This window comes from Mycena indigotica, assembly GCF_014461135.1.
Source record: "Mycena indigotica strain 171206Taipei chromosome Unknown Mind.scaff0012, whole genome shotgun sequence".
Taxonomy (NCBI): Eukaryota; Fungi; Basidiomycota; class Agaricomycetes; order Agaricales; family Mycenaceae; genus Mycena; species Mycena indigotica.
The window spans coordinates 1,403,301-1,429,137 of NW_023503011.1; the positions used below are offsets into that span (position 1 = coordinate 1,403,301).

Genomic DNA, 25,837 nt, shown 5'->3' on the forward strand with positions numbered 1-25,837 from the left:
CCAAACACATCCGAGGCACATCTGACCGGCGCCCCCTCGGACGCTCCGACCCACCCCGACCCTCATCCTCAGACTCCTTCGCCCGCACAATCACCAATCCGTCAAGACCCTGCCAACGATCACCTTGGGACAGAGGCTGCGATGCCACTCAGGCCTTCTGCGCTCTACATCAGCAGTTACGGACGACCAGTATATAGTTGGCACCCTAGCAGGCAGACCCTTAGAGTTTCTTCTCTTTGGATCCTCCCCTGCTAGGTCAGTCCCTCTGTGTATTTCCTGTAGCTTTTATTCACACTTTGGATCCTCCCCTGCTAGGCTTTCGTCAGAGTCTCCAGGGTTGCCCTTACACACTATATGACATTTTTCTAGTGATTGTACGGTTGAATAGCAAACATTCCCTTTCTTGGAAATTTAGCACTGTATGTGACACCATATAACAGTGGGACATAGGTAGTTATTGGTGAAAATTTCATTTTAGGGATGGTGTGTCACGCATATCACACAACCTTGTCTCAGGGACGCGGTCTAGATGGCCTATGTTGTATTTGACATTTATTTACCCTTACATTCTGGACTTGGCAAAAAAATTGCTTTGGACTTGGGAAATATTTACCTCTCTTTTCAGCAATTATTCACCACTTAATCCTTAGGTAAATAGAATATATTGGTTCGGCCCTCAAAAGTTAAACAAAGCTAATTACTCATTAGCATTGTGCTGCCCATCCATGCACATCTGTCAGCCATCGTGCACTTCCTTCAGCACTTTCTTGCTCCGGAAGCACATACCTACCAGAAATCTCTGGACTCTTATAAGTCTGGTCAATGGCTCACAGGGAATAGTGAAAAAAATCTGGTACAGCTTAAATTAATTAGCACAATAATTGCAGAGAGACTACTGACCTATTTCATTCAATTAGGCAGGTCACGGTCACATCGGATTTTTTGGCATACTCATACTATATTAAAATCCTCCAACTATCCCATATAAAAGATGTCTACTAACTTCAGACTCATCCATCACTAGATCAAAAGGCTTATATCTCCTTAACTACTCAAGCTATTGATAAACGGTTTGTACATTTGGTATCAGCAGAGCATTCTGCACAACTTTTGTTTTGATGCGCCATTAGATCGGGACGGCGGGCGGGACCATGGGCGACCCCAAGATCAACAGCCATCAGCAACTTTGATGGCAGTGATGGCATGAGGGCAGGGGAGGGCGGGCAGAGGGCGGGACTTGACAGCAGACAGCGATAATGACCTTTGCTGTCATCGTGTCATCCGGTGATCATCTATTGATGCTCCGGCCAGCCCGCTCCCCCAGCCCGCTCCCCCCCAGCCGGCCTCCCCCCTTCCCCCCCAAAGACTCCCTGTCCACTAACATCCTGTCCACTAACATCCAGAAGGGAGTTTAAGGAAACACAGCAGATATTCATTATCCCCTCTAGTTAGAGCTTCACCCCCCCCTGAGGCTCTAACTAGAGGGGATAAGTGGGCAGGATAGGTGATTTTTGGCGCCCACGGCGCACTGAACTTCCTAATCGGGTAATAGGTCACGCGAAATTCGGCCTGCGGCCGAATATTGGACATTTCGGCCAAACAGTCACAGGCCCGCTGAATTGATCGGAATGGGTCAGTAGTCACTACTCGAAAGGATCTAAGCAGTGTTGTCATTGTAGAACTTTGTGACTATAGAGGTAAATTGTCAGGCTTCGGGTCGGGCTGTGCAAGGTTTCTCCTAAGAACACACGCCCGGAACAGAACAGAGGCTGCTTGCGGGGTAGAGTTGAACCGAAATATATATGATAATTGTTGAGCGCGGAGGGAGTCCGGGACGAGACTGCGTCGGAGCGGTCAATGCCAAATGTATTTGGTAGCTACAATACATACCTGCGTCGGAGCGGTCAATGCCAAAGAGCAGTGACCGTCACGACGCAGGGCTTATACTACGCGGTGTGACAGGACGTGGATTATTGCTCTCAACACTCCCCCTCGATAAGACACGTCTGTCATCGCAATCCTAGCATGTGGACAGCCTTTTGCAGTTTTTCGCGGCCGAGAGCTTTGGTTAATCCATCAGCGACCATGTCGAGTGTGCTGCAGTGCTTGATGCCGATGAGCTTGGCTGCAACGACGTCGCGGAGCCAGTAGAAGCGTAGATCCAAATGCTTCACGCGTCCATGATGATCTGGGTTTTTTGCAACGGATATGGCGGATTGGTTGTCGATGAACAAAGTTGATGTTTTAGTTTGATTGTACCCAAGCTCTTTGAGTAGATTTTGCAACCAGAGTATTTCTTGTCCTGCTGAGACAGCCGCCACGTACTCCGCTTGGTCGTCGATAGTGTTACAAAGGGTTGAAGCTTGCTTGACCAGCTAATAGCTCCGCCGCCCATCATTACCACGTATGCAGATGTCGATCGTCCATTGTCGGGGTTCCCGCCATGATCTGCGTCGCTGTACGTCGTGAAGAGCTCCCCCTCTTTATCAAATGTCCCCCGAAGGTTAGCTTGTGGTCAATTGTTCCTTTGAGGTAGCGTAGCACGCGTTTCAACGCCTGCCAATGGATCCACCCAGGGTTATGCGAGAATCGGGACAGGACACCAACGGCGTGAGCTATGTCGGGACGAGTGGCGACAGCGAGATATGCAACGGCGCCGAGGATTTGTAGATAAGGGATAGTTTTCATCCGCTTCTGGTCTTCGGGCGATGTTGGGCAATCATCGACAGTGAGCCTAGTCTTTGCATCCATTGGCGTGGTGACTGAGTTGCAGCCTGACATCCCCGCTCGTTCGAGGATGTCACGAACGTACTGGTCCTGGGACATTGAGATGGTGCGGTTCTCCCGATCACGCTCGATTTTTACGCCCAGAAGCCAACTCGATGGTCCCAAGTCGCGCAGTTTGAAGTGTTGACTGAGCTTGTCAATAAATTCACGCGCTTCAGCGGTTGACTTGGCGGCGATGGTCATGTCGTCGATGAACACGGGGACAATAATTCTCGTGCTTGATTTGTCAGTTGTGTAGACCCAGACACTGTGCTCGCAGCGAACCCGTGTGAAGCCCAGGGAAGTGAGGACTTCGTGAAGCTTGAGATGCCATTGGTGGCCGGCTTGCTTAAGCCCATAGAGTGACTTCAACAACTTGAGCGCTTGACCAGGTGGAATATATGTCGAGCCCTCCGGCAATTGCATGTAAACATCTTCGGAGATGTCGCCGTAAAGATATGCAGATGATATGTCAACGCTCCAGAGTTCCAGGTCCTCGATGGCGGCAAGGGCAAGAATCATTCGAAGAGTGGCCCATTTTGGTGTTGGGGCGAACGTCTCGGAGAAATCGAAGCCAGGGCGTTGTGAGTATCCCTTTGCGACCAATCGGGCTTTGAAGCGCTCGATGGTTCCGTCGCCGTTCAGCTTGATGCGAAAGACCCATCGGTTTCCAATGGCTTTTTGTCCCTTGGGCAACTCGACCATCTCAAACACACCCATCTCGATTAGTGACTCCAGTTCACGGAGCGCTGCAGCATGCCATTTTTCGGCTTCTTCTTTTGGCAACTTCATGGCCTCCTCATACGTTCCGGGGCCAGCGAGGGTGGTCGATAGCGCCTTTTGTTGCGCCCTCTCGTAGGCAATTTTCAGCGCTTCCCGAATCGTTATGTAAGTCGCCGTAGTGTTTGTCGCTCGAGCGTTTTCGTCCCAGTGACCTTGGTAGTTCCATGGTGCTTTCTGGTTTTGCTGGTTGTTACGAGTTCGTTGTCCTCGCCCAAGTCCTGGGGGCATTTGGTAGAGTCCTTCTTTTCCTGATGCTTGGAACTCTTGTGGTGCAAGTCTTCGTGGGAGTGGAGGAGGAAGACGTGTGTCTGATTCGGATTGATCAGATTCGAATCTGAGTTGAAGCGAGATGGTAGATCGCTCATTGGCGAAAGCGGCGGAGAGCGAATATCGGGGAGCAGGGGAGAATTCACCAATGATGGTGTCGCTGGTGTGCTGGGATTGGTTGGTGTCCCTGGGGGCGTTGGATATGCTTTGGTAAGGCGCTCCATGTCGCTGAAGTCAGGCGCTCCCCCTCGACGTGGAGCGTCATCAACAGGGTCGGTTTCTATTGAAGGGCTTGTGGTTGTTGGAGGGCTGTGCTCAGTGTGAGACAGGTATGGCTGCGGTGGCTGTAGTGCATTTGGGTTTTCGAGTGGCCAGTGATTTCCGGGTAGGACACGTTCGTCGAATTTCGCATGTGATGAAATTATTGTTCGTTTTCGCTTGGTGTCCCAGAATAGCCAAGCCTTCGAGTTTGCGGGATACCCAATAAACACCATGAGTTGTGTCTTTGATTGAAATGACTTCCGCTTCTTCTTCGGTATAAGGACATATGCGAGGCAACCGAAAACGCGCAGATGACCGACATCTGGCGTCCGCTGGAACCAGCCTATGTACGGCGACTTCGTTAATGAATTTTCGGTTGGGAGGCGGTTTGTGGCATAGTTGATAGTGGAGACTGCGTATATCCAGAAGCTGAGCGGAAGTTTGGCTTCATGAAGCAATGCTGTTGAGCCTTCTTCCAGTGTGCGATTTGCGCGCTCGGCGACACCATTTTGGTGCGGCTCCCCTGGTTCCGTTTCCCTCGGGGGTTATTCCATGGGCAGCTAGTTTGCATTTGAAGACAGCGCCAATGTATTCCCCCCCTCCGTCGTTTTGGAGGAAGGCTATTTTATACTCTGGGTGTTGAGCTTCGGCAAGGGCTTTGAAGTCCCAGAATCTGTCCTCCATGTCGCTTTTCCGCTTGAGGAAGTAGACCGCACGTAGCTCCGTGTAGTCGTCGATGAATGTAACCCAGTATTGGTAGCCTTCACGACTTGTTACTGGAAGCGGGCCTTTCAAGTCGGAGTGGATGATTTCCAGCGGTCGGGTGGCTCGTGTGCGAGGGCTGCGCGAGACGTGTCGGTGTTGCTTCCCGGCAATGCAGGGCTCGCATATCGGATCGGCTTTCTGGTCGTCCTTTATTATAGCGCCGTTTACAGTCCCATTTGTGATAGCGTCGCGGACACGATTGATGCTGACATGTGCAAAACGACGATGCCAGAGTGTTTCGTCTTCAGGCAGTGTGCTTCTCTGTGTGGCGTAATTACTGTTGGCGCTTTGGGCGTCTGAGTTGTTGGTGGCGGCTACGAGGGTTGTGCCGACAAGGATGGCCTCGTTGTTTTGTGTGTATTCTGCCGTCAGCGTAAGGCTTCCGCATTTGAAACGTAGCCCTGTCGAGTCTCCTTCGAATGTGCAATTCCGTTGTCGTACCAGGAAGAGTGCCGAGAATAGGTTGCAGCATAATGCTGGTACGTGCAGTACTTCGGTAATTTCGACTTCCATGCCATTTTGTAGCTGGAGGATGATGCTCCCAGTGCCTTCGGAATACACTACGGAGCCGTTGGCAAGTCGTACGGGAATGCAGCATGGTTTATACTTGATGAAGTATTCGCGCCGGTGGGACATGTGTCGTGTGGCGCCAGTGTCGACAATCCAGGGCAAGTTCGTGGCGTTAGAGACAAGTTTGCTGGTAGCAGAACTTGCATATTCCATTGGTCCGTTAGTGGGGCAATGTTTTGTGGTTTGCCTGGCAAGCTGCGCTATGACAGCGCGTGGCCGAATCGTGAGCAACGGGCGCGTCCAGGAGCTTCCATGCTCGGGGCCCATAACCTGTTGAGCGCGGAGGGAGTCCGGGACGAGACTGCGTCGGAGCGGTCAATGCCAAATGTATTTGGTAGCTACAATACATACCTGCGTCGGAGCGGTCAATGCCAAAGAGCAGTGACCGTCACGACGCAGGGCTTATACTACGCGGTGTGACAGGACGTGGATTATTGCTCTCAACAATAATTGGGGTAATAATAATGTGACACTATTTTTTGATAAATATTTGGGCTCCAATGAGGTGTACTTACTGTAATAATTTATTCAATTCGGCGGCGAAAAACTGCGTGACATCGGTGCCGAAATGAAAATTTCGGCACTGCGTGGTAATCTGTGTGACCGCCGAAAAAATTCGGCATATTCAGCGGCCGCTGGAGAAATTTTGATGCTCTGATGGCCGTCTGACATTCGGCATCTGAATAATAAGTTGTGACACGCCGAAATATTTTGGCGCCGGAGGTCCGGTGTGACGCGTGACCGCCGAATTGAATAAATTGATACAGTATTATCTACAAAACATGGTCAGGAAGGGGGGTAGTCACAGTATATGCTATATTTGATACCCCAATACAGAACTTAATTTCTTGTAAATCAGATACAATATTGCAACTTTTATTACATATCAATCAAAGCAGCTGTCAGGGGAACCTCCCCTTCGGCCCCTCGGAGATGATTCCGATTCCGGTCTGATTCCGGTTCCCCTTCATCTCGCACGCACAATCATCGATCTGTCAACGCCCTCCCAACAGTCGCCCTGGGACCTTGCCTGCGATGCCACCCAGGCCTTCTTTGCCCGACAGTGGCAGCTACGGACGAGCAGTATATAGTCAGCTACCGAGCAGGCGGACCCTTAGAGTTTCTTCTCTTTGGATCCTCCCCTGCTAGGTCAGCTTCATTTGTATTTGCTTACCAATGTTCATGCTTTGGATCCTCCCCTGCTCAGTGTTGGCTCTAAGCTCTAAGGCTTAGAGGGTGTCTAAGCCCCTAAGGCCTTAGACTAAGGCTTAGGCTAAGGCTTAGATATTGGCCGAAAATCTTCGGAGAGCTTAGAGGGCTTAGAGATTGCGTAATATGTATGACCTATGATCGACGCAGCTGGCAAAAAATTCATCGATTATTATCGGCCCATCTTCCGGATCCCGACAAAGCACGGCCGTCTTCTCGTAAATTCCGTCGACTCTTGGCGCGTCGAAATGGCTGGCTGGGTTGCAGAGTCGATGTGCACGAGGGTTTCGGCTCGTGTGCGGGCAGACACCGAGCGCTACATGCGTGTGATAGCAGAATTGGAGGCGGAGGATGATACTCTTGATTCAGGAGCTATTGAAATTGACGATTCGGAGGTCTACCAACCATAGTTTGCATGTATATTGCAAAAATTAGAGCCATCAAAAATTTCCTTTTTGGGACTCTAAGCCCTTAAACCCGGCTAAGCCTTCTAAGCCCTAAGCCTTAGCCTAAGCTCTCAGCCCTTAGACCCTGGGGAGGTAGGTTTTTAAGCCCTTAGGGCCAACACTGGCCCCTGCTAGACCTTTTGATCTCAGGCCTCCGGGGTTGCCCTCACAGCAGCAAAAGAAGGTTATTGTTTTGGACCACTATTTCTTATATATAAATTCTGCTCAGGGGATCATTTTTGGCTGAAAACCTGGTGTGAAGCTTCCCTCTCAACCACTGTTCCCATAAATCATATGTAATATTGATGAAAACTTTTTGAACACAATTATTACCTGAAATAACTTTATACTACGGTATTATAAAATTCCCACCATGTCTTCGGTGACTAGAAATTAAGAATCTACTAGAATATCTTGAGAGAGCGTGGGAGAAAGTGTTAGCATCGTGACTCGCCGCTGATCTTATGTCATACTGTCATTGCAGCGCGGATCGACGATGATCAGCGCGCGGCCAGCGGGGATCTACCACGAGCGCATGCTAGCGCATGGCCATGGCCGGCGCCCGAAGTGAGCAATTCGCTGGAATTCACAGTAAACGGAATGTGGAGCTGTTGCAAGCATTCAATGGGAATAATTATATTATCATCATCCGTGACGTCCCAACAAACATGTACTTTTTTTATCTAATCAGGCGCCTTTTGGTCGGCATCGCGAGCTTAAGCGCAGAAGGTGATCTAAAACGAAACGCGTGAGCACGATCGGCGCGAATAGGGGGAGTGCACGTACGACGAGGTTGACGTCGTTGCTCTGGCATGCAACCTGGACGTGGGTGTCCGAGGGGACGCGAAACGCGGTGGGGCAGTTCGGGCCGTTGCCTATGGAACGATTTGTCAGTTAGCCGGGTCACGGCGGAGGACGAAGGGGCACGCACAGTTGGCTCCGGCGCCGTCGCAGCCGCGGTAGTACCCGAAGCCGGTGGTCACCGAGAACGAGTGCCTGGTAAAGGATCAGCCGCATCACGCGGAGGAGGGGGAGCACGTACGGGGGGATGAGCGAGATGTCGGTGCTCGAGCCCGAGCCGGGCGAGGTCGGGTTGACGAGAGTGGTCTCGACGGTCGTGCAGCGCTCTCCGTTGAACAGGCAGTTGCCGGTCTGGAGGTACGCGATGGCGGACCAGAGCGGGCCGTTGCTCGTGTACGCGCCGCCGCTGGAGAGGACACGGCTTCCCTGGATGAGCTGGGGGGTACCGAAGCCGCAACTATGCAAAGTCAGAAGTCAAGCCAGAGGCAACGGAGCAAGCACCGCACCGGTTGTCGAATGTCACGGTGTGGGTCTCAGCGCTGACGCCCGCGATGGCGACGGCGAGGACAGAGAGGGCGGCGGCGGCGAATTTCATGATAGAACTGTGAGGTTGTGGAGAGGGAGGAGAAAACTCTTGCTGCAAAACTGAGACTTTGTGTGCTGCTTAAAAAGCAGCTGCGTCCGGCCTGTGTGAAAAGAAGTTGGTTGCGCGAGCCAGCACATGGATGGCGAGATTGTGTTTGGGTGATGGATGGATCGGAGTCATTAGACGCGTACCGGGTAAATCTTCAGCGGCGTGCTGCTGAGTTGCTGCTGGGTGATCCTTCGCTGTTGCTTTGCTGTAAAGGTAAAGACACGGCCAAGGCGCAGCGCGAGACCGCTAACCTTCGGGTAGAGGGCTCCAGATGCTTCGCTGATCCGCCGACGACATGCGCATACTGGAACATATGGTAGTATTTCAACGAGTAAGTATATGGTGATTATAATCGAACAAATACCTATAGCATATGAAACTGCAGTTCCTCGTGCTTGACGAGGCCAGCGAAGAGCGCTGTCAGCCGTGTGCCCGTCGCCAGCGCGACGGCGGACGCATGGTTCGGATCGTCCGTCTGGGCTGATAGAACGGTGGCCTCGAGTCGGAACGGCCTGTGGACGTGCGCCCGTGATTCGACCATCGTAAGCAGCGCAGCATCAGCACACTCGAAGAATGCCCGAAGTGACATATAGCGGAGATCACGGACAAGGCACTCGCTGCCCGCGTCCGCGGCCCAAGAAAGCCGGCTGAGCAGTTGGTCGGTAACCACAAGATGCTTCGGGTCGTGCACATCCTCCAGCGCCAGCTCCCGGAGCGCTGACAGGCTGCGCAGAGATGCGATCAGCTCGTCATGCGTGATCAGGACGTCCGCAAGCCGTAGCCGGGTGATTGACGAAGATCGAAGGCAAAAGGCGGAGAACGCCTCTTGGGGCCAGAGCAGCGCGGTGGCTGAGGCACTGTGGATGACGAGTTGGCGCAAATCGGGTAGGTTGAGGAGGGCCAACAACGACCCGATGATACGACGAGTTGGTGGCGCAGCGTCGTCGATGTTTGAAATCCCAATCCGCAACGCCCCCACGTTAGAAATGATGGTGGGGGACGGAGGGAGTGTCCACCGTGTGGTCATATCGAGGTGGATTTCGGGAATGACAACAGTGCACAACGTAGAGCAGTGGCCAACGAAGCCGAAGATGCCCTGCAACTCGTCGGCGTTGGACGCAAGATGGCCGATATAGCTGAAGATCTCGCGAATCTGACTCCATGGGAGGAGCGGCGGGTCGTCGTACACGGTCACATGAGACAGCAGGGGCGCGTGTTGGAAAGTGTCCAGTTGTTCCATGCCGGTCAACGACATGTCGAGCAAGTCGAGCGTCTCGAGGAGGGGAAAGCGCGGCCGCGCGGCGGAAAGCAGCTCAACGTGCGCGTGCGACAGGGCAAGTTCGGCGTTCTCCCAACGCTCGCATTGGTCTAAAAGCGTCTGGAATAAGCCAAGCGTCCACATCGGCCGCAGCTGGACATGCACATCAAGTGGAAGCCCGGCCGAACGCTGCAGAGAGACCGCGATGAGATGTTCAGCGAGGGCAGGCGGAACGCTGTCGTCGATGTTGGCATGGATATTCGTCCACAGCTGCGGTGTCTTGTGCACGAGCGAGTGCCAGAGGTAGCACACTCCCGTAATGCGCACCACGCGGGCATTACCAAGCCGTTCGAGCCGCGTTTCGTTGACACTCGGCAGCGCAATCAGCGCGACGAAGACCTTGCCCAGCAATTCGGGCGGCAGACGGCGGATGGGCGCGAGCAAACTCTCCGTTGCACTCGCATATCGCTGCAGCGACTCCCGTGCCTCTTTGACCTGGGAGATTTCCGTTTCCTTCGCAGCGATGACCGCGTCAAATCGCGCGACTTCGGTCGTGAGCCCACCGAGTAGCTGCTGCAGGTGTCGCGCGTCGCCGCTGCCGGGGGTCGTACCAGACCGGAGGAGGCCGATGACAGCCGCGTGCTGCAGCTGGGTTTGGGTTTGGGCGGGAAGCCCAGAGGGCGATGGGGGAGAAGGAGTGGGGGGACTAGTGTCCATGGGCGGAACAGTCGGGAGAAGCAGCGGAGCGCGGGAGCGCCGCCTACTTATCAGTCTCCCCCACCGTCTCTGGTATGTTCGAGCAAGGGCTCGACGGGCACAGAAACATACCAGAACGACGCGGACCTTGCCAGACCCTATGTCGGACGCGCCGCCGGTCTGCTCCGAGGTGCACCGCCACATTATAGGGGCGACGCGCCTGAGGCTGGCGTATTGCGCATGCGCATCCACTAGGTGCTAGTGGTGTGAAGCAGGCTTTCGGTCTTCTTGCTGAAGATCGTGTGGTGGTTGACAGTGAAAACGTGATGCTGTGACGTGACGTGACGTGATTGCCTGTGATTGCTGTGTCGTGTGACTGTCAAGAAGCCGTCACGCGAATGATGATCCGCCATAATAAGGTGGTGTCCTAGAATTTTAGTACTTTGATGGCAATGGATGCTACTTTTTGGGTTGTGGGTCACTGGTCATTACAGCTAAATACATCTCTACCTTCAAGTTTTACAATGTGGAGTTTAAGTATAACTTCAACGCGGCGTGTATCCATGAGAGATCCGAATTGAGCATTGCGAGCGAATTGGGAGGTCAGTCAAGTAGTCACTCATGTTACGGGGCGAGCGACAGCTTCATCGAATAGGCATCTTCTTTGTCTGCATCTATAAGCGGCTCAGCGACGACTAAGTACAACGGATTGACAGCACGCACAGTATCCCGCAACTACCTTCTCCACATCGAAGCCGAGCGCATCGCGGTACAGCCCGAGCGCTGCGGCGTTTGACTTACGCACGTGTAGCGAGACGTACTCCGCACGGTACACCGTCGCCATCGCGTGTTCTCGCGACGCATTTGTCAGCCAGAGGCGGTGTGGCGAGCAAGAGGACGCACGGGACTGCAGCATGAGCTTCTTCGCGAGGCCGAGGCGGCGGTACGTCCGGAAAACTGAGAGCGAGTTGATGTGCCCGTGCGTGGCGCCTGGTCCGTCACGATTGCCCGCGCCATCCTCATCGTCGTCTGGATCGGTGCTAAGTAGTTATGCGGCCCCGTCAAACGATAGGCAAGCTCGAACAGGCAGGTGACGCACATCTTTGCGAGAACATAGCCGACGATGCGGCCTTTGGCGTCTTCAGCGACAAACGAGATTTGCGGCCAGCTTAGTAGATGGTACATCCCTGGCCACAACTATCGGTCAGTACAACCTCCAGTATCACGGCCCGCACACAGTTTCTGGGTGTAGTTCTCTGGAAGGTTCACGAGGTTGCCAGCCTGCATCGCGAGCAGGTCGTCTGCCTGGACGCGGTCAGCCGGAGTGACAGAGGGCGGCGGGGTGGCGTAAGCGCCCAAGCCAAACGAGGGATGGATGGCGGGACGCACCTTCGCAAGGCGGATGTTCATGAGGGGAGAGATTTGGAAGAGATCGATGTCGGTGACGTAGGGGCATGATCTTCGCAGTCATCGCTTGTCACATACGCGTCACGGTACGCGTCACGGATGTGTGACAAGCTATGATCTGATAGCCATAACTTATAAGTAATACAAGTGTAACGTCCGTGCCTATGGCATGGAGCAAATGAAAGAGCTTTTGCAGCGCCCACACGGCTGCTCGCCTGCGGCTCGCAGCCGGCGGGCGGTATCTGAAGGTTGGTCACATGAAATTCACATGCTATCAATCAAAATGCATGACTTTTTGCGTGACTTTCTGTCATTACGCGATTCCAGCTGTTTTCATATATAAGATGATTTAAGGAGGCCCGACAAGCAGCTGAGCACAAACTGACTGCAACATTAGTTGAATATTGAGCTTTGCAAAGTTTGCATAAATAGTGACTAGTAACCATTGAAGCTGAATCAATAAGAGTGACTTGAAATACTCTAATGGGTCCAAGATGTTTATCACAGCCATGGGGTGTATAGAATGCCTACTACTTTCCTATGGAAAGGCCTTCAACACCTTAAATTTAACTGAATTAGGAGAGGGGGTCCCAGATGCTCTGAAAAAACTTTCAATAGTATATCTGATTTTCAAAAGTTGGGACCCTTATACTACTCAAGGGGGTATCACATATCAGAAAGTGAGAGATGGTCAGTTGACCACCCTCCAGACCCTTGAAAAAAAAAAAAATTCTATAGAAACCTTTTGGCTAGAATTATGAGTTAAAAATGCCTTAGGAAGGGTTACAAATTGTTTAGTACACTCAAGGGGTATGCGCCGGTGCAAGCCGAGAAGTCAGGGGGGAGGGGAGGGGGGTGGTCTAGTGGCCTTAATTCACTTTTCTTTTGTATGGTACAGGTAGCTGGGAATGCTATTAATGGTCTCAGAATGTATATAATTCTTATTGAAAGCAGATTTTGGGGTTGTTCTGAGACATGTACAATTATTTTTGATGAGAATTTCCTATTTGGCTGGTGATGACTCGGCCACCTCACACCCAAGTAACACCTGCCCATGGCCAAGGGGGTATCAGAAAAGAAAATAATGGAACATACGTTGGACTTTTTGTTTAAGCCCTTCCAGGGGACCCACCGACCGTGACTGTGACGTGACATTACCATATTAGGAAGGTAATTCACACAGTCATGTGATCTGATAGCATCAAACTCAGTCAGTCCTCTGAATTTCCAAGAACATTAAATAGAAACATAGACTTCTAGCTATATATATATCTTGTAGACAAAGTTCTGATATAGTCATTGTCTTACAAATCTCACTCCAGAGTACAGATATCCATCCCCATATGGTCTGATTTGTCACAATGTTCCATCTGATGATGAGATACTGAAAAATAACTACTTGTGAGATTGTTGATACTTAATTATGGATGTATAGTGCACCAAACAGTACTTGTAACCCATCCTAAGACAATTTTGACTTACCATTTCAGCCAAAAAGTTTCTACCAAAAAAAATTTTTAAGGGTCCGGAGGGGACCGACCGACCATCCCGGTTGTCACTTTTTGACACGTGACACCCTCTTGCCTATGGCCAAAATTGGTCTTGCAATGATGCCTGCAGGTTGAATGTTGGTGGAGGGCACAAGAAGGGACAATATATATAGAGCAAATTAGTAGTACTGCATGAGATTCTCACCAGTTTCTGGCACCCATCAAGAAGTTCCCTTTCTGGGACATCATGTGCGATCACGTGGCATGATGTCACACAGGGAGGGGGGTGTCCTGCAGTTGCTAATCCACTTTTCCGACCTGATGTCGGGAGTTTCAGAGATGCATACCTCTTGAGTACACTAGTTGTACATAGTCCCAATCACCCAGATCATCAATCATTGCCAGGTTCTTAACAGGCACTTTTGGCTCGACTTCAACCCCGCTTGCTACATTTGCAGGCCTGGGTTAGGAAAACTCCCCCTTTGGACTCTCTGCACCCCTCAGCCTGCCGCTCCACCTTGCCACCCTCCACAGCCTCCCTTGCCCACACTATCACTGATCTGTCAACACCCTCCCAACAGTCACCTCTGCAGGATCCGTAAAGTCCCTATTAAGGTAGGATTCTGAAAATTATTATGGCTAAGATTTGTCTGGATATTTTGGACATCACACTTGACTCAGTTTGTCCAGATTTGGATCAGACACCACCAAAATACCAATTTTTTGTCCAGATTCTGTTTTAACCTCTAAAAAACGCCAAAAGTACTAAACACATCGGGGATTTGCGCAAGAACGGCGGCCCGAAGCAGGACTTATTTGTGGGAAAACCGGCGCCAAATGGGGTCAGCCAATTGGATTTAAATCAAGGCCGCGGATTTTCCACGCACGTGACTCGGAAATTACCTTATTTGGTAATTCCCAAGTCACGTGCACCCAAATCAGGGCCGTAACAATCGGCCCCAGTTATTTGGGCCTGTATCTGCCACAAATAAGTCCAGCTTCGGGCCGCTTTTTTTCACCAAAACCCCGATGTGAAAAGTGGCTGAAAAAGCTGCTTCCATTGAAATTTTATGGAAAGGATGATATTTCCACGAAACTCTAATTCCCCCCCCCCCTCTTTGGCACCTGATTTTGTGTTAAATTTGACATTTGTACCTCTGTTGTTTAGATTCAGATGATTTCTCTGCCCCAACCTGGCACTTTGTCTGGATTCGGATCTGACCTGTCCAAGCCCCAATTCTCTTGTCTGGATTGTAAATTAAAGATGTCTGCTTTGAGATTGATTTTTGTCTGGATTCTGGTCAGACCCTCCATCAAAATTTGCCAAAATTTGTCCAGATTTAGGTAATCCTACCTCAGTAGGAATCCTCCTTCTGCATGGAGCAACAATCATCCTTGGCGTGTTAGACATACAGTATATATACTCAGCAGCCTAGTCGGCGGACTCTCAGAGTTTCTTCTCTTTGGATCCTCTCCTGCTAGGACTCTGATCTCTAAGCCTCCAGGGTTGCCTTTATAGCTAGACAATTTGTCTGTTCTGTTCCAAGCACATATTTAAGAGTCTTGAGAATTTTCTATAAAAGTATAAACATTGAGCCTCTGAAAAGTGCCTGTAAGTCAGATCAGGATTCTATAATTTTTATTATTTATATTTTGTCTTAGACTCTCTCTAACAGCTTCTTAATTTGGCAATAGTGCACTATTTTGATCAATTTGACATGTTACAGTGATGAGATTTTTTTTTTTGAAATACTGATAATATTTTTTTTCTGGATTTTTTTTTTTGGACTTTTGTTGAGTTTTGTAAGGGCAACCCTAGAGACTCGACGAAAGCCTAGCAGGGGAGGATCCAAAGAGAAGAAACTCTAAGGGTCCACCTGCTAGGGCGCCAACTATATACTGGTCGTCCGTAACTGCCCACGTAGAGCGCAGAAGGCCTGAGCGGCATCGCAGGCTCTGTCCCAAGGTGATCGTTGGGAGGGTCTTAACGGATCGGTGATTGTGCAATCTGCCCACATTGAACAAAATAGTACAGTACTATGAATTGACCAAAGTCATATTTTGAATTAAATATTGACTGTTGGAATTTTTTTTACAGCTGAGAAGACTATGTTCTGGGTGAAAATAGTCTTAGTGGCCTTTATTCAATGTTAAGTAGGCTTTTAAGGTGCAAGTATAATGTGAACCATTTGATTGAACTTATACAGTTCAGAGTCATATAGTATTCACGGTGAGGATTCACGCAAAAACAGGGGCCCAAAGCAGCCGATTGGAGTCAAATCAAGGCTGTGGATTTCCACGCATGTGACTCGAAAATTATCAAATAAGGTAATTCCTGAGTCACATGCGCAGGGATCGAGGCCCATGATTTATGTAAGAATTGGCCCCAGTTATTTGGGCCTGGATCTGCCACAAAAAAGCCCAGCTACGGGCGGCCGCCTTTTTTTTCTCCGAAACACCGATGTGATTGGTATACTCAGCCAACATAATTAAAATAATCAAAATTCCAGACATCAGTCCAAATACGGTCAAAACTGGATATAAGCACAAAAGTGAATCATAGTTAGATTTCTATTTGTATGACCTTCAACTTCCGAGTACCAACTACACCTGCCCTGCATGTCATACAAAAGTTCAGACTTCCTATGGACTTCCAACGTTGATCCCAATATTTGATTAAACAGCGATAAATGCCTTCATAATTCCATCGATCATCGGCGGTCACTCCTGCCCGCGATACATCACTCGAATGGTCAGCTCAGATATGATACATTGGGTGCGTTTTTGTGCGGCAAGGTTGTCGCCAAGTTCCAGTTGCTCCAGATTTGAACCTAGAGTAGTATCCTCGAGGATGAACTAATAGTCCGGAAGGCACCTAGACATCCAGACATTCACGATGCCGGCTCCTGTTAGCTTCGAAGTGCCTCGGCAACACACTTGATCGACGTCTGCACACTGTCGGATCATTTTTCCGGGATGGATCGACGCCATCTTAGTCACCACTTCACTTCTTGCTTCGTCCCACCATGTGCTGCGCGTCTCGCTCTCGCCTCCGCGGGCGCTGTCGTGAAACTGCCGTGCAGCGCTGCATGCGCGTAAACATCGTCTTGGAACACTGCTGAACGCTCACAAGTCGGGTGCGGCACTCCAGGTTGTTGACAAGAACGCGGGCGAATGAATGGAATGTATAGAGTCGCCTCCATATGGCTGATGCATCGGCATGTGAGCTCGCGTGGAAGGTATGCATCACATCTCTCCTCCGCAAGATGTCTATGGTTCCGAATTCGCCTCCGGCGACCCCAACGCCTTTAAAAGGCGGCGCCAGAGCAGCAAACGACAACACATTCACTCGCCATGTACTCTGTTAAAGCCCTCCTCGTCGCCCTCGCCTTCGTCGCCACCACCGTCGTCGCCGAGACCCCCAATCTCAAGCGTCAAGCTGGTTCCCACCCCGTGCGTTGCTACCTGCCGTTTTCCTCGACGTCCGCCTGACGACCTTCCACAGTTCACTTTCGTCAACAAGTGTGGCAGCACGGTGAACCCTGTCATCGCCGACACCCGCTGCGGCTACAGCCCTCGTGCGTCTCTTTTCCGCCCCTTTAGTTTGTCCTTCCTGACATCGTTGTTCGCTCAGGCTGCGGTGACGCCGCCTCGTTCTCTGGCCAGCAGCCCGGCCAGATCGGCGCCGGCCAACGCAAGACCGTGAACATCGACGCACGCGTAGGCGCCCTCCACTCCATCCTCTAATGACTGCATGCTTATTGAATCACCCAGTGGGTCGGCCGCATCTTCAACAAGCGTGGCCAGTGCGGCCCCAAGGGCGAGAGCTGCACCCTCGGCGAGTTCAATCTCGGTTCGTTTCACTCCTCGCGCCAATCATGCGCTAACTCTGCTGAATGACAGATACCGGCGACCAGTGGACCCCGCAGGCCTACGACATCAGCAACATCCAGGGCTTCACCGACTCCATCCAGATCTCCGCCAACGGCTGCGACACCGTCACCTGCACCAACGCTAACTGCGGGGTGCGTCCTGTCGACTCCTTCGTGATGTATTCCCCCTGACCTTTCCCTGCTAGTGCCGCAACGCCTACCCCATCGGCGTACGCCCGCTTCTCCCCTAAGCTGCCAATTATCTCACCCTTTTCAGGACACCAGCGGCTGCGGAAACGACTCGCCCGTCCGCGGATGCGGCGCCGGCGCGGTCCCCTTCACCAGTACGTTCTATTTTGGCAAAGAAATTCGGGGAGTGCTGACTCGCTGCAGTCACCTTCTGCCCTTGAACGTGATGCAAAAGCATCGGTAAAAAAGGAGGGCGTCGTACCTTGTAGTGACATACTCTGTGTGTGAGGCCGAATATATTTAAACTGCGCATTTTGGGTCTATCAACTTTCAACTCTTGTGAGGTGCAAGCGACACATTATACTTAAGTGCGATGCTTGATAGCTGGATATACTACACACGCGTATGGGACCTTGTCGGCGAAGACAGACAAAAGGCGCGTCGCATGTAGGATTCGAACGGACGGTGCCGACTGAGTCCGCCATCAATCAACGTCACGGCGCCAGCATTACACTTCTTGTCTCTCTCCACCATGGAGCATCTGCTCACAGCACGGACACTGTCGAACTTTAGACTCTTAGAACGGGTCGCTTGGGACTGCAAGTGCGTATCCGCCACTTTACCTGCGCTTTGGCTTTGACCTCGCGTCAAAGATGATCCAAAGCGCGATCGTATAAAAACATGGCATTGTGGGGATGAGCTGGGCCATTACACTGCTATCTCGACCATGTCGCTCGCCACTCTTCCCCTCGAACTTATGGACGAAATCGCCTCTCACGCAAGCTCCGCGTCACTGAAAAAGCTTGCACTACTAGGAGACACGTCGCTACACCGTGCTGCGCTGCGACAGCTCTACCGTGTCGTCCAAATAGACAGCGTCAGTGTGCTGGAAGGCTTCTGCAATACGCTGGAACTGCGCGCAGATGTCCATGCATCCTTGCGCAACTTGACGATGTGCGTTGTTTACTTATATCTCCGTATGTGGCAAGCTTTCTGAACATCTGGTAGTAACATAGACGACTCCTTCATGTTCTGTGGCCAGCTTGGCGCCGTTTCAACCCGCATAGAACGGCTTGCCACCCTCCGTTTTCACACGCTCACGAGCCTCGCTACGAGGAGCGCGCTGATCATGTCCTTGTTTGTCAGCGCGGACGCCGCCTTCCCCAGTCTCACTTCCTTAGCTGCCCCGCTGTTCCCCGAGCTCCCAGCCTTCCTCACCGCGCACTGCGGCATTGAACATCTGCATATCACCTGCACGCCATTTGCCGAGTCAGACACAGAGTTTAAAGAGGCCATGATCCCCGCCACACCGCCCCTCCCCCGGCTCAGAGTACTGCACGCCCCGGAGTGGCTCGTTGCATCCCTGCTTCTTGCCACTCCTCACACTCCTCTCGAAAAGCTAACGATCATCTGGACCCATCCGTACGCACGCTTCACAGGCCGCCTTTCGGTAATCCAGCAGCAATTCACGTGCGAATGTCTCGACCATATCTGCCACACCGCCGCCACGACGCAACTGCACCATGTGGGGCACATCCTCCACGGCTGGACTGCGGTCGACCCCGTCCACATCGCGCAGGCCTTCCCCCATCTCGCGTCGTTGTCCTTTCGTGGGGCCGCCCCCGTCGCGCCACTCACGAGGCTCGGTTCGCATGGTCTGCCAGGGGCAGATATCGAGGTACGCAAGCTCCGTTGCCGCTGTCAGCATCACTGACACCGGAACCAGTGGTTCTCCGCACGCCTGCGTGCCGCGCTTCCGTTACTCGAAGAGATTGAGCAGGTCCGCCTTGGGTTCGAAGAGCTTTCGCCGCTGGTGGAAGAGGAGTTGGACATCCTCCAGGAAGACTGTCGCGCCATGTATCCCTGCTTGGAGGTGATTGTGGAGGTCAAATGACTTCAGCTTGTATATTATCAAGGACCAAGGTCAATTTATTATAACCTACTACTAGTACGAGTAACACTCCCAAGAGTTCAAGTTGCACACAGTGTGACGTGCGAAAAAAATGTAGACACCGCCCAAGAAACGACTCTGACTCCTCCAAGACCGCTGTCTGTGTGTAGGTTCCAATTACTGAGAGGCTTCGAACGGCTCAACAACGACATCAAGCAAGTTCTTCTGCGCCAAGCCCGGAAAACGCTGCCGCAATACCTCCCAAACCGGCTGCACCTGGGCCTTGTTTAAGTTGTTTTTTATGACCTGCTGCCCATCGGACACCTGCAAGACCAACACGAGCCTGACTGCCAGCATATCCTTCCGGCTGTTAAGGCTATCATCCAAACTGCGAAGTCCAGTGTGGACGGCCCCGGTGTCATAGCGCAGGACACTGACCAGCATGCGCACACAACGCGGAATGTCTTGGTATTCAGAAGTCGTCAGGACGAGTGTCTCCAGGCGTGGGGACGCTGATGGACAGACGAGCGGTAGGACGGTCGTGGCGAGCAGCCGGAGGAAGTACTCGCGGTCGCTGAGCACGTGGTACAGTGACTTGAAGGCGAGCGTGAGCTGTGTGAGGGCAGGAAAGTATCGTGGCTTGGTGATATGGCTGGGATCGATGCGTATTCCTGAACAGACTGTAAGCTATAAGGCCCGTATGATCTCGGTGCGTACCACACATGAGGAGCTGGAGATGCTGGAGATTGCCGGCTACCGCTCTAGCGAGAGACATCGACTCTCCAAAGATGGTATCGAGGTCCAACAGGGCAACAAGTTTGTAGACACTGTGCAAGGAAGGCAGGAACTCCGGGTGAGTCAGCCCTGACCCCATTGGCGCCCTGGTGCGCAGGCCATTGGCATCGCTGCATCGAAGTTCGAATGGATTTGTGGGGTACCGGTATGGAAGTGTATCATTGGACTCAGCATCGCCTACTGTGACGACACTGAATTCAAGCTGAGCAAAGGGCGCCAATGCCCGGAAGATGCTGTGGATAATGTAGCGCGGCACTCTAGAGATAGACACAAGGCGGACACATCGCAGCGTGCCACCGGGAACCAGCGCGAGCCATTCGGCAAGTGCGTCGCTCAGCGGGTCCTGGTGGCTCGTCCAGCGAATGTTGTCGCCAAAGAGAATCAAAGAGCCAAGTCGGGTGAATCGGGAGAGAAGCGCTGTTACAGCACTGACCCCTAGAAGCTGTTCCGAGTCGGCAGGCCTTCCAAGCGTGAGGGTAAGTTTGACGACAAGGGAGGCAAGGTGGGGCCAGCGCTCGAAACGCGCAACCGCCTCGGCATAGCTTCTCATTGTCCCGAGCGAGAGCGAGCCCAAGAGGCGTTGTTGGCACGGCGTGCGGAAGATTGAAGCTGCGAGGCAGCAAGACTTGAGAGTGTCACGGTCCTGTTCGTCGACCTCGTTCACGATGGCACCAATGAGCTCAGGCGGTAGAGAGATCATAGTTTGAGCTTTCAAAAAGAGTGTCGATGAGAGGTGGAGGAAGAAAAGGAGTACTTACGTGAGATTGATGTCACCCTCTGATTATGATGTCACGTAGGCAGCGGCCATTCCAATCCTCAATGGATTAGAATAAATTTAAAAGCGGAAGATTATTTAATCGCAAGGGGTCTCCGACAGATTCCTCTAAAGTCAATGAGCTTGTTTTCTGCCCTAGCAGAATACAACTAGTAGAATGTTTACTGAGTAAGCTGTAATCCTTTAATTTTGTTCTGTGGCAATTTAAAATTGAGAGTACAGGATGGTTGAAAGGATTATTTTAAAAAAAAAATTAACCAATTTTGCTGCACCAGAATTAATTAGGGCGTAGCACAACCCGTTTTTTTAGGCATTTTTCGATGTCGATTTTCAATACTGTGGAATTTTACTCATTTCGAATGTCATGCGTCACACTGCCGCTATTATACGAATTTTTTTCGCATGTCACACGAATTTCAGCAAAATCACGTCCTAAAATGGTAATTATTGACATTTCTGGGCGCCTCCGGCGCCAAGAGTTGCCTAATTAGGCAGTTATACGAATTTAAATTTTCGTATGCGATGTCACACGTAAAATGCCATTCGAATCGAGTAAAATACTACAGTAATGTTTCTTTTGTCACAAAAGAAAAAAATCATTTTTTGGTTGTTTTCTAAAAGCAGCTCCGGAGCTCCTTTTCAAAAGCAACCTGCAATTTTTGAGATCGTTTTTTTTGGCTATTTGCTGTGGCCAGGCCTGTTGATGTAAGTGTCCGGCCACTATATTGCCTGCTAATAGATTGGGATCATGACCAGACATGTCACATTAATGACAGTGCCCACTGCCGTTCTTGCCCACTGCACCACAGACTCGACGGAGGCTGCGTTGCCAAATTGGCCAAGTCAGAAGAGGGTGATGGGCTGGTGCTCAAATGGAAGCTGGGGGGTTGTTGCCGCCGTGGAAGATGGAATGGCCAGACAGGGCCGGCACCCACCATTTGGCTCAGAACAGAAAAATGACAGCTGTTTTTCACGTTTACACTTTTTTTGGCTCATTTTTATGACACTCTTGTAAGGGCAACCTACATCAGAGTCCTGAGCAGAGGGGGGAATCCTACTACAACAGGAAGGGATGCTACAGACTCACCTGAGCAGAGGGGGAATCCTCACAGCTGTGTTTCAAAAATGTTGAGGGTGGGAACGTTAGTGGGAAGAGGCAAAGTTTTTTAACAAATGTTTCCATCATACAAACTGGACCAAAAAGGTCAAGTTTTCATAAGAGAAAAATTTATTAGACAATCCAAAATTTACAAATGGGTATTTTAGTGCTACAAATGGCAAGTATTATTATAAATGTTCTTTAGTTACAAAGTCATCTAAAAAGATTGGGCTTTTCTACTAGTTTTGAGACCAAGGGAAAATGTATTGTAAAATGTAAACTATTAGAACAAGTGTTTTCAAGTGGAAAAACTTTAGTTTATTAACAGTTTTTTAGGCCTGAAAAACATAATAAAACACTTTGAATGGTAGAATCAGTTTTCTGATGCGGAAAATATTAGACTTTTCAATGAGTTTTTTGGCCTGGAAAATTTCAAATATTCCAATACATTTTTTTGACCTGGATTATAAAGACAGGAAAATATTAAATAAATTCAATTGTTGCGTCATTTTTTTGCCCGAATTCGACTGGATCAGGCGATTTTTTGTCGACCTCCACAAGATGATACATTGCTCTGCTGGCTAATGAGAAACCCCCAACTACAGTCTCCTGGTCAACGCTGATGCCCGCCTACATGTGACAAATGCTAGTGGGATTCCGGGTCACCGGACGGCCCCAAATGGCCAGTGTGTCAAGCCGACGGGCTGCACCCGGGCAGGACAGGCAGTACGATGACACATGCAGCCCGCCAGCTGCAGGTGGTTGTCATTTCCCCCATTGTGCCGGCGGGGAAATGATCACCAACCATGAACGACTGGACGATAAATCGTTGGGTCGGGCGAAATCGCGCCGGGCGATCGGGCGAAATTGCCAGGTGGTCGGGCAAAAAACGCCGGGTAAGACTGGAACTAGCTCCCTCGGACAGACTTGCTTTGGCATAGCTTTTGGTGCCTCTGAGGCCCCCAAAAGCCAATGTACGACGAGGGACTGCTTTGGGAACCGTGAAATCGGGCCCCCACACTCCCGTACCTGGGCGCGATCTGAACGGCAGCCAATTGCGGCTGCCATCGAGGGTGCTTCCGACGCTGGCCACGGTTGTGTTGTCGGGGGGCGTGTGTGCACTGAGTAAGGAAAGGGAGACTGAGACCCGCCCATGCACGGTCTTCTACCCGGGGTCCGATAGTGCCGTGAAGCGTGTGTTGACGCCAGGGGCCGCAAACACCTCAGTGGTGAGTGTTAAGGGGAGTAAGTAGGTAAATGTTGCCGTTGGTGGAATAGCGAGCAATTCGGCGGAGCAGCTGATCTGCCCCAATCGGCCCTTTTGTCGGCGTGATGTTGCCTGACTGGGCGATTTATCGTCGGATGCGTAAATTGCCGACTGGGCGAAATCGGCGGCCACCCCGGTAATACACGTAGAAAATGAGCAATCAAGGAGATCACTGGGACCTTCAACCTAACTATTCAAATCCTAATTTTGTGTGATTTGTGTTCGGGGTTCGAGCCGCAGGAAACGGCTAACAGATTCAGATGTTCTTATTGATATCAGTAGTTTGTAAGATGTTGTGTCAACTTGTATTGATGTTTTCACTTATGGTGAACAGAAATAGCAGTTGATTGGTGAGGAGTTTAGATTTGAGAGGAGCAATATGGCTCTACTCTCCTAGCACTTGCACTTGCACTTTGCACTTAAAACTTGCACTTTGCACTTAACTTGAACTTGCACTTTCACTTTGCACCTAGCACTTGCACTTGAAATGATATCTAAACTTCAACAAACCCAACTGATGTGACTATGGTAGTGGTCACAATGAACAGGTCTGATGGGGATTTGATCCCTTGTTCTATTCTTATGGAATTTACAAGGCTCCTTATATACTACTCTAGAAATAATTATGTAATGTGTGACACTGTGACCTGATCCGCTGATCCGCCTCTAGAATGTTCTAGTTCTGGATTCTGGAATGTTCTAATATTTTACCTGGTTCAGAGTTGCCAAATACAGACATGTTACCACTTATTCGGTTCAGTTTCTAGACCAGGTCTATGTCTAGAATTGGTCCAGAACTGTGTAGACCGCTTGGCTGGTCCCTTCTGGAATAGATCAAGAGTCTAGAACAATTCTACTGGAAGTTCTATATATATGGCATGATTATTGTGCTTCAAAATGAATTTATAGAGCCCTCCTGGCATTATTCACCGGTTGTCATATTGACGGCTCATTACCGGCGATTTTGCTCTCAAGACCTTTTGATAATCCCAAAGACCCAGTAATCTTGCGCTCGCTATTGAGAGCCTTCCTGCAGTATTTCTGGGCAAGCAGTCACGCTCCATATACTTGGGTGCTTGAGTGTCACGGTTCGGGTCGGGCCGTCCGGGCCATAAGGCCCGCACGGGCCCGAACGGGCCCGCATGGGCCCGCATACCGCCGCCCCTTCGACAATCCCCCATTCCTTCAACCCCTTCCCTTCACCCCTGCGGCCCTACGCAGCGCCCATCCGATCCGCCCTGGGACCTGGCGCCCATCCGATCCATCCCTAATATCGTAGCATATAAAAACCGTACTTACAAGATGTAGTCGCTAGGCTAATATCGTCTATTCTCCGGGTGAATACCCATCTCTCGTGCTCCCAGACCCCTTCGAAGTCGGTTCCCCCGACGCCCCGATACGGCCCGAGCCCGACGTTGACAGAATATTAGCCTCCCCCACGAACGCAAGAAGCGCGACGAATGTCTACCGAGCACAACAGTACGATGAGCACCCCCGCACACTACCTATTGCTGATTCTATGCAAAAGATGCTGGCAATTGCTTACCAGGCTAATGCAAAAGATGTCAGGCCCCTTGTATTTGCTGATTTTCTCAATGGTACTGATGTATATGACTAATGTTTTGACATATTATGTCAGATAAATCACCTTTTCTTCAGGCCGATGACTCGGTATGTAATATTGGAGACTTAATAGGACAGAAACAAGGAAATAAATAATGGCTTAAGTAAGATTGATCTAACAGAATTCAGCTATCAAAAGCAGTGATGGCAATCAAAAATCGTTCCACATTAGTCAAAATACCTTATTGCCATCAATCCCATCAATGATATCATCTCCCAGGTGCTAAAAACACAATAATACTTCTTTGAATAATATATCATAGGCCCTTGCCCTCATCTTTTGCATTAGCCTGGTAGGCAGTGGCCATCATCTTTCGCATAGATGGAGCTATATGAGCTGTTCCCTAATCTAGTCGATGAGGACATCGAACCTAGAGGGGGGGTAATATCACACCCTGTTGATTCCTACCACATACCTATCCTTTTTGATCCGATCATCGCCCTGATGACATCCCCGCTTGTCACTGTTCCTGTCAAATGTCTATGTCCTGTTGCATAGCCTTACTCTGACAGTAGTGTGACAAGTGCCATGGTGAAACAGCTACTTACAGTCTAGTTTAGTTTGACACCTGTTGCACTAGTATGTGACGTCACAGGTGCAGACGGTATATAAGTAGCCTGCTAGATCTCCTGTACCCTAGTCCTTTTATTCTCATTGATTACACCAAACACACCTACCTGTTTGGGAGTCTGTCACACTCGTAACAAACTCCTACCATCTTACGAATCCTCCCTTTACTTTGTTCTACGGAGCCATCACTTGATCACTCATTCAGTTGACCCATCATTTGATCAAGCTCTGTTTGTGACAGAACTAGCCTGGAGTATGTTAAGTTACAAGTTAGTTATATTACATTATTTGAGTACCAGATATTCCTGTTTATATTAAATAGGCAATATGATAACTATATCACATAATGTTAATCAACTACTATGGTCAATCAATGGTACCCCTTGACAACCTTCCTAATGG

At 50.5% G+C, this 25,837-nt stretch overlaps 5 protein-coding genes across 5 annotated transcripts; 2 read left to right on the top strand and 3 right to left on the bottom strand.

Annotated features, from left to right (window-relative positions):
• Nucleotides 1-7,783: 7,783 nt before the first annotated feature.
• Nucleotides 7,784-8,463, bottom strand: MIND_01236700 (Glycopeptide; the record flags this gene model as incomplete). The annotated part of the gene is made up of 5 exons (XM_037368859.1): nt 7,784-7,801; nt 7,854-7,942; nt 7,999-8,063; nt 8,110-8,325; nt 8,375-8,463. 5 exons carry the CDS (start codon nt 8,461-8,463, stop codon nt 7,784-7,786), a joined length of 477 nt encoding a protein of 158 aa, XP_037214827.1.
• A 403-nt stretch (nt 8,464-8,866) lies between these two features.
• On the bottom strand, nt 8,867-10,477 carry MIND_01236800 (F-box domain-containing protein; the record flags this gene model as incomplete). The annotated part of the gene is made up of 1 exon (XM_037368860.1): nt 8,867-10,477. The coding sequence occupies one exon, from the start codon at nt 10,475-10,477 to the stop codon at nt 8,867-8,869; it is 1,611 nt and encodes a 536-aa protein (XP_037214828.1).
• Nucleotides 10,478-11,080: 603 nt separating this feature from the next.
• Nucleotides 11,081-11,866, bottom strand: MIND_01236900 (Acyl-CoA N-acyltransferase; the record flags this gene model as incomplete). Its single annotated transcript, XM_037368861.1, has 4 exons — nt 11,081-11,130; nt 11,180-11,496; nt 11,556-11,643; nt 11,692-11,866. The coding sequence occupies 4 exons, from the start codon at nt 11,864-11,866 to the stop codon at nt 11,081-11,083; spliced, it is 630 nt and encodes a 209-aa protein (XP_037214829.1).
• A 4,841-nt stretch (nt 11,867-16,707) lies between these two features.
• On the top strand, nt 16,708-17,635 carry MIND_01237000 (Thaumatin-like protein 12; the record flags this gene model as incomplete). The annotated part of the gene is made up of 8 exons (XM_037368862.1): nt 16,708-16,806; nt 16,859-16,931; nt 16,988-17,073; nt 17,128-17,206; nt 17,257-17,378; nt 17,432-17,455; nt 17,503-17,569; nt 17,619-17,635. The coding sequence occupies 8 exons, from the start codon at nt 16,708-16,710 to the stop codon at nt 17,633-17,635; spliced, it is 567 nt and encodes a 188-aa protein (XP_037214830.1).
• A 506-nt stretch (nt 17,636-18,141) lies between these two features.
• On the top strand, nt 18,142-19,308 carry MIND_01237100 (uncharacterized protein; the record flags this gene model as incomplete). The annotated part of the gene is made up of 3 exons (XM_037368863.1): nt 18,142-18,368; nt 18,423-19,092; nt 19,141-19,308. The coding sequence occupies 3 exons, from the start codon at nt 18,142-18,144 to the stop codon at nt 19,306-19,308; spliced, it is 1,065 nt and encodes a 354-aa protein (XP_037214831.1).
• Between the last annotated feature and the right edge of the window lie 6,529 nt (nt 19,309-25,837).